The sequence below is a fragment of the Malania oleifera genome, chromosome 6, assembly GCF_029873635.1.
Source record: "Malania oleifera isolate guangnan ecotype guangnan chromosome 6, ASM2987363v1, whole genome shotgun sequence".
In the NCBI taxonomy this organism is placed as follows: domain Eukaryota; kingdom Viridiplantae; phylum Streptophyta; class Magnoliopsida; order Santalales; family Ximeniaceae; genus Malania; species Malania oleifera.
The window spans coordinates 36,731,247-36,747,015 of NC_080422.1; the positions used below are offsets into that span (position 1 = coordinate 36,731,247).

The 15,769-nt window shown below is 35.2% G+C and overlaps 1 protein-coding gene across 1 annotated transcript in view; it reads right to left on the bottom strand.

The window, feature by feature from the left end:
• The window catches only part of LOC131157041 (protein transport protein SEC24 C), a 103,054-nt gene that overhangs the window by 34,665 nt on the left and 52,620 nt on the right, over nt 1-15,769 (bottom strand). The window contains exons 9-11 of the mRNA XM_058110884.1: nt 12,448-12,525; nt 11,860-11,952; nt 3,597-3,651 (exon numbers count right to left, since the gene is read on the bottom strand). Of these exons, the coding sequence (XP_057966867.1) occupies nt 3,597-3,651; nt 11,860-11,952; nt 12,448-12,525 (226 nt within the window). The remainder of the gene's footprint in view (nt 1-3,596; nt 3,652-11,859; nt 11,953-12,447; nt 12,526-15,769) is intronic.

The window sequence follows — 15,769 nt, forward strand, 5'->3', positions numbered from 1 at the left end:
ATACTACATAAGTTAGTATTTGGGATCATGGATTTTGGGGCTTAGATTTGGATTTGTGTGGATTTCAAAGAAAATACACAAACACAAATTAAAGTCCAAGATCTGAATTTCATGCTCTCATACATAATAAAAGAGTTAAAAAACTAAAAAATAACAAAAGATGTTTCCAACTTTTCTACATAAACTTGGAAAACTGGAAAACAAGGTGGCAATTTTGTAATTATTTGAAAAGTTAGAAATGGAAAATAAAACTATTTCCATAAGGAAAAAACAATGACAACTTTTTATTTGTTGTCTATTTATTTCATACAAATGATGAAAAATTAGCTAGTTTTTTTTTTTTTTTTTTTGGTAATTTTTGAAAAACTAAGATGAAAAATGAAAATTATTTTTAACAACTAAACGAACCCTTAATGTTTCACCTTTTGGAAGGGCTGGGAACAGTGATTTCCTGATCTTGCTGGTGTAGGACAAGATATATTAGCATTTACTGTTTCCAGTCATATCTAAATCCATTTTTTTTAATTACAGAAGCTAGAGCACGTTACAAAAAATAGCGCTAAACTAATGTCTAAAAATGTTAAAGCCATAATATGCAAGTGTTATTTTTCTTTTTATCTTTAATCAATTCCTTGTATATTCACGTAATGTTTGCTTTTTAATACAGTTGACCTTGACTACAATGTTGATGACTTGGTCAATGCATCAAGTAATATGCATAGCCCCTGCTATGCCAATCTAATTTTCCACTACAGCCAATGCCCATACAAATATTGAAGGGTGATGCAAGTTCAGCATTCAACTTGGTTGTGTTAGTTCTCATGAAAACAGTATTCTCATTATCATTAAATCAAGAAACTCTATGTTTTGCTAGCCAGTTCTGAATTGGGGACAAAACACTTCAATAAAGAAGGAGAGATATTTGTTCTAGTTCTTTTGATTTTCATAAGCTAATCACAAACTACTTCATCACAATTTGCTCAAACTATTTTGATATTAGATATTTAGGACAAAATCATATTTTGGTTTTAGGATTTTACTTCAGGATGATGGTTTTAACAATTGATTTTAATTTTGAGGATGAGGGTTTCAACCAAGCCTGTGAGTGGAGCCATACACATATGTTCTCAATTATCTAACAGCAAACAGACATCATGGTGAAAAATCCAACAGATTATACAAGTTCTGTTTTTCATTTTACCTCATTAATTTTTCTTCTGTATTCTGTTAAAATTAAGAAAGCGCTTGTTTTAACAAAATACTAAGAACATGCTTGTATGTTATATTATTCATGTCTCAGTTTCTTTCTTTTTCTTTTTCTTTTTCTGAATATATGACCCATACTTCTAGTTGCATAGCACTTAGAAAAAAAAATAATAGATTGAATCCAAATAGCTCAAAAAACTATAGTGTAGTCATCCTATACAACATAAGTGCCTTTATTCAACAAAAGTTAATGTTTCAGCTTTGAGCATCTTGCCCTTTTTATTTGGTAATTTATCTTTCTTTTTCTTAACCAAAAAAAAAAATTTGTTCTCTTAAAACAAATTTCATGAAAAATAATTATATGGGGAACTGTTTCAGGAACCAGTAACCATATAGTTCTGGTTTCAAAGTTCAGAACCATTTAATAAAGGGTTCAGTTCGGATTCTGCCCCTTAAAAGCATGGAACCATTAAACACCTGTGACCAAGAAATAAAGCCAAACTAATTCACAACTGTAGTCTAGACTTTGGAAATAGGAAAGCAAGTTAAAAATTCTTGATGGTTCTAGCCATTTTATTCTAAATATTTTTACGTCCAATTGATTCTTTCATATACTTCTCTCCCTTGTTCTTAATCACATTCAGAGAGCTAATGATACCTCCAAGGTCCTGTTCAGTAGGGTATCCTTAACCCAACAATGTACTACAAACTAAGAGATCTCACAAGGCTTTATCTCCTTATGTGTGTGCTGACAAGTAACATCCTCATCTCTTCGCATTGTTCAGCGGCTTGGAACTTACAAATAAATTGCCTGGTTTCTTTGGGAAATATTGGGTGCATCCAAACCATCCAAAGACCTTTTTCTGGACTTTCAGAGGCTTTGGGAAATGAAGCCTGTTTGTTGTTGAGTGTAGTCTACGCACTATGCAGCGTCATATCCTTTTCTTTGCATCTCACTCTTCACTCAAAAAATTTTCTTTTGCTATCAAAAACAAAATATATGACAACAGATGTATGACTAATGATTTAATCACCGAACCAATTTATAGAATAGTATCTGGTACATTGCTCCCAGAATAAATAACACAATATAAGAAGCCATCATTAGTACAGCAACTTATGCACTAACAAGATTCATAGTAGATTGATTTTCTGTATCTAAAATGAATGAAAAGGTCAATACCAAGCCATGCAATGTCTTAAAAAATATTTTCATGCAAGCATAGCTCAAGGTGAACAAAAAGGTTCATGCAGAGCCATGACTTCCTAACAAAATCTTTGAATGTAAAAACAGTTTTGGGGTGTGAAAAGAAGTTTAAATTTTTAACTGCAGTGCTTCAAATTCAGCAACCTGAATGATGCCGTCTAGTTTAGATGAAAATCTTTCCATAGATCCATTCTGGAAAGGAATTGTAAATCTTTAACACTGTTGAGACAAGCATGATTTGAGATCATGTAATATAATATACTGATTCGCTTATTCTCGAGGCACATGTGACTGTTTAATTAACCAACTAGCATGGATTATTATAACTGCAACCACAGTTACCACTTACAGTTCCTCCCCTACCCAGCAACCCTGATGACCAACCCTGTGCCCCTTCCCTCCCCTGATTGTCCCTCTCTTTCGTAAATATAATAGCATAACTTTTTTGGGGGTTTTCTTATAGAAAAATAAGTGTTCTAGAAAAAGATAGCACAACCCACAGAGAGAGAAAATTCGCAAGAAATTATAAAGTGCTTAATAAGGAAACCTCTCTAGAAAGATCACCAACCATAAGTTACTGAACTAAGCAATTTTCTAAATCCCTGCGCCTACTCTTCTTCCTTGCACGAGTTCACCACATTGCCATATCAAAATTCCTGATCACTGAGGACAACCAATTTCAACCCCATCTTATCTTACAGAGTCCCAAATCATGTTCTTCATCCATAGGCTTCCCCAACAAGACCAGCCTATGAGCAAAATTGGAACCACCTTCCTTAATTCCCCCTCCCTGAGGATTATCACTATCCCAACTAGCTTGAAAAATCACCTCCTTACCTTTATTTTGAACCTCATGCCCATTCCTTCCCTTTATCAAATGTTTGAACCCTCTGTAGATGGGCTTAGGTGCACCATCACACTAATAAGTACTTGATTTGTTAGCATGTGTGTCTACAAATCAGTTGTGACAACAGAAAGACTACAAACAACAAAAGAAACACAATAATAAAAAATTAATTATTATATTTGCAGCTATACAATGGATACTATTAAAAAGAGGGAGAGAGAGAGAGAGTCAAAAAAATTGCAGCCGGAAATCATAATGCACGTGTAAGTGCACAACAGGCACATTAACATTACAATGGCAAATTAAAATAAAACAGAGATGAGCATATGATCTTGCCTGACTGAAATACCAAAAGTTTCCCCCCAGTACTCTTCAAGGATAAGAAGGCAGCCTGCAACAGAAATAAAGTAATGTAAAAATTAATATAGTTAATATGAACTTATGGTTGGTATTAACAATCCATTTAAATGTATAAAATAATCATACAATTCTCAAATTTGTCACTGACATCTTTGGAAAGAAAAATCAATGAAATACATATGGTATTAGTCCTGTTAGTTGTTACAATTTTTAACTAGTACACCAAATCTCAACTCAGCTCATCAGGTTACAATTTCTTGTACAACAAATCTACAGACTACATCAGACTGACACTAGATCCATTCTCATAGCATGCAAATATGTTCTAAAACCCAGGTTCACAATTCATGCCAACAATCCATCATTTGAGAAAATAATTATTGCACTAATAATCAGATTTCCAATTACAGGTTCATGCAGATTATACTATATTCAATGTCATAAACTCCATTCAGAGAACTTGTACTTTTCTAATCAGTATCCATTTTTTTAACTTCCCTTTCAATCATTATATTTTGCTGACAGTCATCAATCTGGGTGAGTGCGACTACAAATCACATTTTTTTGCAGTAAGAAGTGGGAAATTTATTGAAGAGGACAAAATATACAAAATGGAGCATAAGAAATCCTCTTTACAAAAAATAAGAACCAGAACAAAAAAACATTAAAAAAGTACAGCCATCCAATCACGCAGAAGTTCTGAAAAAGACAATCCAAAACAACCACTGTGAAAGCTTACAACAATGCTATATACTGTACCCTATCCCAAAACAAAGAGCAGCCTCTTCCTCATGAAAATACAAGCATTGCTTGTGATCCAAATATCCCACAGCATGGCAAAAAAACCACAACTCCACAACCACAAAGCTAACCCATCTCCACTCCATCCAAAACCTTTAAAAGATATAGTTAACAAGGCATCCACCAGCACTGAAAAACCCCAACTCTCTCAAAATAATATAATTAGTTTGTGCCAGTCCCTCCAGGAAAATGAACAGTGAAAAAACAGGTGAGAAGCAGATTTAGTGTTATGTTAATAAGTGAGAGTTAGTAAGGGTACTAGGTCATTAGAATGTATTTGATATGCATCATAAATAGAGGGAGAGACCCATCGTTGTCTTAGGTCATTCATTTAATCAAAAATCTCAACATGGTATAAGGGCACTATCCAACCTGAACCCTACCACCAAACCAAACTCAGCCGCGCCGGAAAACACCCTCCCATGGCTGCCCTTTTCAGAACCACTATGACCCTTCAATATTTCACAAAACCAACCACACAGCCAAAAACAGAAACCTCTGAACTATAACCCTACAAAATTCCATCACCAAACACCTCCCCATGCGTCAGCCAACTGCCAACAGTCCCAACTCTTACAGACCCTTTTTCTGATTTTTCCCTCCAGCACGTTCCAATTCCTCCCATAGACCATAATATAAAGTTGCTGGGCATGTGTTTTGTGCCAAAAACCATGCACTCGCAATTGGTGTTCAGTGTTAGTAAAGGCCATTGATGAGTCTCTTGGAGCAGCGGTAATGTTCGTAAGTTGTTTTTGTGAGGCTGCGGCAGTGCTATACCAGTTTGATAGTGACTTGTCCGTGGTTGTTTCGGTGGTTCACATCATTCGTGGTTGTCCTAGTTAGTTTGATTATTCCTCTAGTTTGACAGTGGTCTAGTTTGTGAGTGTTCGGATTGAATCTATAAATCCCAAAAACATGTGTCCTCTATCACTGCGATAGATAACAACCGAAAAGTTGGATGGAAAGAATTAAGTTTAGTGGTCTAATGCTACAGGGTTTATTTAGCAGGATTAGGGAATTTGACCGCTTGTTCCAATGTAGTCCTTCAATTGAGAAGAGAAAAGAAGTGTGGATTCAGGAAGATGCTTAGACTGTCTCCTCTCATGGAACTCGATGGAACACCCATGTTGCATGGATGTGCATGCATTTAGACACATGCAAGGAGATTTGGTATTATGCCAAGCTTCTATACTATAGGAACATTACACATATGTATGATTTAACCCAGGAGTTCATCAATCATCCTACGCCCACAGTCCGCAACAAAATGGGATTGCAAAGAGGAAAAATAGACATATCCTTGAAATTACTTGCACCTTAATTTATCAAATGCATATACCCAAAGTGTTTTGGAATGATGTTGTACTTAGTGCTTGATCTCTTATCAATAGGATGCCATCCTTTGTTCTTATTGGTAAAATTCCCTACTCTGTTCTCTTTCCTAATTCGCCTCTATTCTCTTTACCTCCTCATATATTTAGGTGTGTGTCCTTTGTTCATTAGCTAACTCCCGGGGTGGATAAGTTGGATCCTCATGCTATAAATGTGTGTTTCTAGACAACTCAAGCACCCAAAAAGGGCAACTGTTACAGTCTTACTCTGCACTGCTTCTTTGTTTCTGTCGATGTACACCATACTACACTCAATCCCTGCGTGCTTCTAATCTCAATGAGTCCCTTCCTTTGCTTAATCTTCCATATTCTAGTTTGTTCTTCTTACCCAATCATCCACCTATCTCTCCATGCAGTTTGAGTCCTTCTCATCATCTCAATCATCCTAAATTTTGCAGGTCTATTTACAACAGGTCTCCAAGGTAGAGAGTCCCCTCTAGCTTCTACCTACCATGCCTTTGGTTTCATCATCTGATGATCATATTTCCCACAATGTTCATCCTCCTATTTCTATTCAAAAAGGTAACAAACATGTACAAAACATCCCATCTCCAACTTTGGTTGCTATGACTTCTTATCACCCCTTATTATTGTTTTATTACTACTCATTTGTTGCCCTTCCTAAATTTGTTTCTAAAGCCTTCACCCACTCGATGTGGAGGAATGCAATGGTTGAAATCGAAGAGATGAATGCCTTACAAGAAAATAATACTTGGGAATCAGTATCTATTCCTCCTGACAGATATGTGCTTAGTCATTACTAGGTATGTACTATGAAAGTCAAACCTAATGGTTCTATGGCTCGTTTGAAGGCACATCTTGTTGCTAAAGGGTACTCAATAAGGCATTATATGGTTTGAAACAATCTCCAAAGCATGGTTTAGTCGATTCTGTGTTATAGTATTAGAGTTTGGTCTTCAACGATGTGGAGCAGATCACTGTGTGTTTTACCATCATACTTCATCGGTTAGGATCCTTCTTATCGTGTATGTGGATGAGATTTTGATTACAAGTAATGATGATCTTACAAGTGATGATGATCAAGGTTAGTTTCAAATCAAAGATTTGAGACCATTGAAATAGTTCCTGGGCATATAAGTATCCAGATCTCATATGGGAACTGTTTTGTCACAAAAGAAGTATGTTCTATCTTTTGGATGAGATTGGGCTGTTGAGATCTAAACTAGTTGACACACCCATGGATCCTAATAGCAAGTTAGTGGCAGATATGAGCGATTTGTTGCCTAATCCTGTACAATACCAAAGACTTCTTGGAAAGTTGAATTATCTCACAATCACCCAGTCGGACATATCTTTTGCAACAAGTGTTGGGAATTAATTTCTGGATTTTCCAAGGGCAAGTCACAGGGGCACAGCAATTCACATCTTTAGATATCTCAAAGAAGCACTCAGAAGAAGTCTCTTATATTGAGATAATGACACAAATTGAAGAATATACTGATGCAGATTAGGCTGGATCACCTTCTAACAGACTATGGTGAATAGGTCAAGTGCTGAGTTAGAGTAAAGGGTCATGGCTCACACTACATGTGAGCTTCTTTGCCTGGAAAACACGTTGGAAGAATTGGGCTTTCCACATTCTTAACCTAAGGAGTTGATGTGAGATAATCAAACTTGCTCTTCATATTGCCTCCAACTCAGTCTTCCATGCGCGAAAAAAACACATTGAAGTTGATTGTCACTTTGTTTGGGAGAAACTTGTATAGCAGCTCATTACCACTCCACCACATATAAGAAGTCCAATATGTAGCTCATTGATGTTTTTACCAAAGCTTTGGGGGTGCACGTGTTAAATTTATCTATAACAAGCTACGAGCATATGATATCTATGCTCCAGCTTGTGGGGGAGTATTAATGGTAATTTGAATCTTTTCATATTATTAGTGTGTTAGTGTTATGTTACTAAGTGAGAGTTAGTAAGGGTATTATGGTCACTAGAGTGTATTTGATATGTATTATTTTTTTAAGATAATAAAGGAAGGTATGTTAGATTGAGAAAGAGAAGTTACAACGTAAGGGGACAAGCGATCCACCTAAAAAAATAAAAAACAGAAACAAAACAAAAAATAATAACAAAAAATGAAAATTAAAAAATAAAAAAGAAAAAATAACCAAAAAATACTCCTATCCAAGAAAACCCCCTTTCAATCCAATTCCATCATAATTCACCAAGCACTTAAAATTTGCAAGCTCCCCCTATCCCTTCTTCGCCTTGTACTTACTCTCATCAAAGCACACTTCGATTCCACCAGCATCACACAATTTTAATCCAATTTATCCATTAGATCTTGGGCTTCTAAGTCCTTCCTAGAAATCACCTCCACTGGTGTAGGCAAAATTCCATCACTGCACTGCTGTTTATTATCCAAACAATCGTTCTCAAAAATAGGAACCCCCTCCAATCCTTCCATCAGGGCAAGATGTACATATGATTGATCCCTGAGAACATCACAGGAATCAGAAACATAGCCATATTGTTCCCAAATCTCATCCAACAGAAAACCACCACCACAGTCAAACTCACTGATGCAGTATTATAAATAGAGAGAGAAACATATCGGTATGTTTGGTCATTCATTTAATCAAAAATCTCAATAGCAGATTCTGAACTTACAAAACATAAAGAACACACATCCAAAGATAAAGCCTTCAAATGCCTTCTACTATGAACAACAGATTGTTGCGTCAACTCTATGAAAAACATGTGAATGGAGATGTCATGGTGCTTTGCAATTTGCATGTCTTGCAATCATGGTTTTAAAAATCAGACCTGGACCAACCAGTCAACCCAATTTGACTAGGACCGGTCACTAGGCCGGTCCAATTACCACCCAGCAACTCGAAGTTGACTTGGATGAACAGGGGTCACAGTCGGGTAAGCTCGGCGACCTACACACACACACACACACAAAAAAAGTGCAGAAATACATTATGCAAGCAGCTTGCGGCAGGAATAGAACCTAGGTCTCAGGTTGATTGTTTAAGCGAGCTGCCACTATGCCATTGAGAACCATGTGTTCACCACTCGGGTAAATAAATAATATATAGAAACATTAATGTACCTGAACACCACCTAAGTTAAACATTAATTGACCCAAGGTATCAAACTCTTCTCTCTGCCTCCCTTTTCAATCTATATTTGATTCATATAATAATTTTAAAAAATAAAATATATAAATTTTATCTAGATTGTCATAAGTTTTTTTTTTTTTGGGTCATAAATAGATGCTTACAACCAACATTTTATAATGTTAAATTGTCATATGTTTGGAAGCATGAATTCCAAACAGTGAGTTTAAATTCCTGTGGATTTGGACAAAAATGTAGTATAAATTATATTAAGTTCCATCCACATCCATGTAAATCAAATCTAAAACTTGAAATTCATTGTCCCAAACAAAATCCTAGATCATTGTGGTAGTATTATTTTTAGTATTATTATTATTGTTAATAAATACATAAATATACACATATATAATGCTAATCTAACCAGTTCAACCACCGGTTTGACACTTTAGTCTGACCAACCCAATGGCCTTATTGGGTTGGCCGCCTATAAGAATTTCAAACCATGCTTGCAATCATAGTTTTGAATCTGGACCAATCAAGATATAAAGTCACTGGCTTTGTTAGACCAGTGGGTTAACCCAACGGTCAAACCAATGATGCCAACATGATGTCATAAATACAATTATATATTTGTAAAAATAAAACTAATTATTCAGATTCTATATTAAACTAAAACACAAAAGTACAAAATAAATCATTAAACATATTATATATAATTATACATGTTTTTAGTTTTTATTTTTATACTTAACCATCTTCCTTTATACTTTTTTTTTATTTTTTAAATAATTGCTAAATGTTTGAGGAATCGATAGAGTTTTTCAGCAGCCCCTTTGAATACCAAACCGATGACCAATCTAGTAAAGTCAATGGGTTAGTCATACTAAAGGGTTATCCCCGGTGGTCAAACCGATATGATGTCACCATGATGTCAAAAATATAATTATATATTTGCAAAGGTAAAACTAGTTGTTCATATTTTATATTAAATTAAAATACAAATGTATAAAATTAATCACTAAAAATATTACATATTATTATAGATGTTTTTGGTCTTTATTTTCTTACTTAACCTTCTTTTTTATACTTTTTTTTATTTTTAAATAATTACTAAATGTTTGGGGAGAAATCTGTAAATTTTTCCAACACGTCTCTTTCTATCTCTCTGTCTCAAATTAAAGTATTGGCCACATTGGTGTGCGTCACCGGCCTAGATCGAGCCCTTACATGCCAATACAGACGGGATGCCGGATGCACTTGGATGCACCTAAAATTGTATCAATTGGATCATTTTTGTAACAATATAACAATCATGATCAAAGCTCCTCGCTGATGATGTTAGCGCTTATCTTCCACAACAAGCATGCTTACAGCAAGATCATACCAGCGTTGTGCTTCATAGCCGATGGGTGAAATTTGGCGAGGGTAGTGAGACTCTAGAAGTCGCACCAGTTTGACCAAGATCTGACCCCTGTTCACACCAATTCACACAGGTTCACACCAGGTCACCCATTTCTTTACCGGGTGGGTTTATTCATTTCTGAGCTTTAGCAGTCAACCAGACCAGACAGAAAGCCAGTTCTTGTCGAATCTAGTCGGACCGGCCAGTCGAATCCAGGTTTTAAAACCATGCTTGCAATTATATAGCTGCTGCGACAGTAAAGATATAAGAGGATCTTCAATGATCGCCCATCCAGCACTAAAGATTGTTTGGAACTAATTATGCAACAGTACTTTTTTGGAAAAAGTACTTATTTGAAAAAGTATCTATCTAAAACTAGTTATCACTTTAAAAAAGTGCTTATGAGTGGTGTTTGAATTATCTGAAAAAAAAAAAAAAAAATTGTGTTTTCTCAGGTAAGTACTTTTTTCATAAAACTATTTAAAAAAAAAACTAGTAATTTAGGAAAGTATTCTTTGAAATAAGTACTTATTTAAACCAAACATTACTCATTGACACAAGTACTTAATTTAAGTACTTTTCTCAATAAGTACTTATTTTTTAAGGCATTCCAAACAGGTGGCCGAATGGATTTAAGTATTAAGTTCTATTTTGCATTCTTTATCATAAATATTTCAGGGAGTATTTTTATAGATTGAAAGAAAATTTTCCTCCACCATCCTACAAATAGCTACAGCCATGAGTGCCAAACCCAAGTGCCCAACCCCCTCCTGCTCCACCAAAAAAGGTTGGGGGTGAAAGGTTTGCACAAATAAACACAAATAAAAACCTCTTTAGGTAGCTCCAAGACATTGGTATAGAAGGGATCATCATATCTTACTCATCTGAGGCCATTGATCCTTTTCTGGAGTTCAAAGAACAATTGAATGAGATGTAGCAACAAACCTGTTAGAGCACGGAATTCTAAACTAATAATCAAGTCAACCACAACAAATTCCTCGCCATAGTCATTTTTTGAAAGAGATTCAGATACAGAATCACAGAAACATTTGGACATAAATCCTGATGCAGATTTTCCTCAGAAAAGAGATTTATGGACTTTGGAGCAATATGAGGAAGATTTACCTACTACGAATGTTATTATTATTATTTTTATTTTCCTGTCTATTCCTTTTTCCTTCCATTATAATTGGTAAAATAAAATATCCCCTACTTATAGTCACACTTTGGCTTTGTGTAAGTGATGCACATGCATGCATGTGCATGCTAGCTAAAATATTTAAAAGAAAGATACTGCTTCAGACAGGGTTAAACATATTTTAAAGAATAAACCATATTACCAAACCCCAGTAAACAGATGATTACTTCACTATGTCAAGTGTTCCATCCAAGAATAAATGCACATCATGAATCATTTAATGCCAAAATGTGGCAACACATTGATTGATACGTAACATAAATTATTTTCCATACCCCACTTCGAACATGATTCTAACTTCCCAAAAGCATGAGTTATGGCCCACTAGAAAATATAATAACTACAAAACTAGCATACCTTGATTGCTGCTCCAAAGGCTGATTCAGCAGTTCTATTATTCTGAAACATGGTTGGAATGCTTTCTAGCAACAGCTCTAAATGCTGACGGCACTGAACCCTCAAAGCAAACAAACTTGATTAAAACTTAAAGGTTTAATAAATTACTTGAAGAAAATCATGAAAAGAAGAAGGAAAAGAAAAAATCAGAAACACCAGTGCCCTGCAAACCAACCAAACTCAAAACCAACGAACCATTCCAAAGGCGAGTCCTCACCCAAGGAGTCTCACGACCAATCCCCAAGGATGAGTCCACCCCAAGGAAATACCACAAAACACAATCAATCCCAGCATCCTGACCCAATTCCTCACAAGATAACCAACATAACCCAGAATATCACCATTCTGAAGTTAACCAATCAGAACAGTTTTTTTTTTTTTTGACATATATGAATTTTACTAATCATTAATAATAAAAAAGCCATTCATTTTAATCTGGTGTTTATAATAATCTGAATTTTGTTATAGACTCCTAACACAATTTTATCAAATAAAATGAATAGATCCACTAAAAAACAAGAGGTCAGTCTAAAACTTATCAGGGCTAACCTCAGAAAGTGGAACAACAACATCAGTTTGAAGAGGAGTGTAAACATCTTGAACATCAGGAACAATGAGCATCAGTGGCTGCAAATGCAGATAAAAATCGTAATTTAATAAGTCAAAAATTGACCTCTGTTTATCAAATTGAATTCAACAAGCTTGATGCAAAATAAAGAAATCCAAATCAGAGCTAAGATTCAGAAAAGGGAAACAACATACTGAGTAACCAAACAAATCATTTTCCAAACATATCTATCAAATAAATTTTAAATATATATAAACTTTTTCATTGGTCAATGCCGTAATTGCAAGAGTCCACAAATAGCTGCAATACACAATGAAAGGATTACATAGAAGTAGCTATATTCAAAGTGTGAAATGGAAAGACAGTTTTTAGGATTATCAACGTAGCTACGATTCAAATTGTGAATTGTAAGATTCATTTTTATATTCTTTTTCTAAAACAACTATTTGAAAGGAGCAAATTTGCAAGAAGCCATTTATGAGTTAGGTAGGCAAAGGAATCAAAAATCAATTTCCATATCAACTAAGCAACACTACTAGTATTACTTCAGCAGTGTTACTCAAACCAACAGAAATATTTCATTCCTCCTCCTTCAACGTGCACCAAAATAAGATTTGACAAGTAACAACTCCATATGCCCCAACCCACCAGCACGTAAGCAAAGTCCCTTTTTTTAACAACTAGGGCAACACAAGAAACCCTAAAGCTCAGCAACCTCTATACAGCACTTTGGCTTAGGGTCCCCATGCAAAACATACATGGATCTACAGCATGTCCCCTTTTTTAACAACTAGGGCAACACAAGAAACCCTAAAGCTCAGCAACCTCTATACAGCACTTTGGCTTAGGGGTCCCCATGCAAAACATACATGGATCTACAGCATGTGGATTGGACAAAGTATTGGATTTTCAAAACCAGCAGAAGAAAATGATGTGATAACCATGATGATGATGTTTAAGAACTGAAGAAAGAGCAGACTCCCATTGCCAGGAACCAGTCATCACTTCTCATTGCAGGCATTGACATCATTGACTGAATGATGAAGAAAGAGAATAGAGAATTGCAGCAAAGGCTGAACAGACCAAAATTCAAGATATGGAGGAAATCTACTGGAGGCAAAAAAAAAAAACAAAAACAAAAAAGAGCCACTTGGATTAAGGAAGGTACCAAGAACACTAGATCCTTCCATTGGATTAAGGTCAGCCAGGGGGAAAAAATTCAATTTAATCCGATGGCAGTACCTTACAAGGAGAAAAAGATAGATGCACCTGTAACAATGTTACAAAATCAAAAACCACTAATCTTTCATTCGATTAGATGGATTGGAAATTGACATGCTAGGAATGGAAGAAGCAGGCAGGACCACAAAATCTTCTGTGGTTGATGAGATAGTCAAAACTTTAGAATCACAGGATGACAAAGCTCCCAAACCTCACGGCTTCACTTTGTCTTTCTTCCACTAGAAATTGAATACAGCCAACAGAAATATGAATTACATGATGGAGGTGTTTTGAGGAATTCCACTCTCTGCCGGAGACTTAGATCTAGCCTGAATGTGAATTTTAATGCATCAGTTCCAGCAAAGAGTGGAGCCAAAGATACAAAGGATCTTATGATTCATAATTCGAATCATAGTTAAAATCTCACAATTTGTGATTCGATTCCATACTGTATCAATTCCACACCAAATTAATTCAAATATTACTAGTGAATTAAAAAGCTGCATCATTACTGAATCTTTCTATTCGAGGTGAATCTAGCAAATCAATCTGAATCCAACGATTCACACGATTATAAGACTATCATATCCTGATAAATCCAACTGGTTTAAACCTCAAAAACAGAATTTCATTTTTTTTATTGTTTTTTTTTTCCATGATTACCTTCCATTCCTTGTCTACATCAGTTACGTGCTAAAAAGGAGGAGAAAAATAGAACTTTAGATTTTATATTGCCTTTACAAAACCATTCATCTCTCTTGGAGGAGTATAGTGTTCTGCCATAGAGAAGGAGCAAACTCTCATTGCCTAAGGCGGTACCCATGTTTTGTTGTGTTGTTAAGACTTAAGTTGTATTTTTTTCGTAGCATGTTCAATGATTATCAATTTTTCAACTTAACTGTTCATTTTAATTAGAGAGAACATGAATAAAATATGATTTTTTTTTTAATTGTTGATAAACACCATAAGTTCAGATTCTTAATTATTTTATTGATTCCTTTAAACAACATAAATTTCATTTTGTTTATCAATTTTTCTTCATTCATTCCCATACTTTTTATTGTTTAGAGAAAGCATACACATGAAATATGATTTTTTTATTGTCAAAATTTAAATTTATATTACTATTTTGCTGCTTGTTTGTATATCAATATATGCATGTCATTTGGAATCAATTACGGAAACTTGTACTGAAACTTAGAAATTGAAGCATCCTGATCAGGAAAAAAAAAATCCAATCCCAAGTCAAATTGACAGCTGAAGTCTGATCATGATGAAAGCAAGCATTATCTTCTAGCCAAAGCACCCCACAAAACAGCAAAAATTGTACCAACCACAAACTCCTCACATCTTTACTTCACCCAAACCCTCTTCAGTCCATCAACAAAAAATCTTCCAAAGTGCTAGGACACACCCAACATTCTCTAAACATACCAAACAGCTTCCACAATACCCAAGCCACAGAACAATTGAGAAATACATGAGCATATGTCTCAGTACTGGCATGAGACAACACACACATCAGGAGAAAAAACGTTATAAGGCCTTCTAATGCAACAAAAATTGCTGGTGTTAGCTCTATCAATGGACATCCACACAAAACTCTTAGCCTTGGAAGGGACCTCATCTTCCACAAGCTGAAGGAGAAATTGAAGATAATGTAATGCATAGAGTTAAAGCAGGTTGGGTAAAATGAAGAAGTGCTTCAAGTGTGCTTTATGATCGTAAAATACCCTTAAAATTAATAAAGAAGTTTTATAGGACGGCCATAAGACCAGCTATGATATATGGATAAGAATGTTGGGCGACGAAGAAACAGAATATCCAAAATGTGAAAGTTACCGAGATGAGAATGCTTAGATGGATGAGTGGTATAACACTGAAAAATGCATTAAGGAATGAACATATTCGCAATAAGTTATGAGTAGCTCCTATAGAAGATAAGATAAGGGAGGGACAACTCAGATGGTTTGGGTGCAATTGCATCGTAGGCCACATAGTGTGCTAGTGAGGAAGAGCGAGTTAGTTATCGTGGGGAGTAATAGAAGGGGTACAGGTAGACCTAAAATAACTTGAAATGAG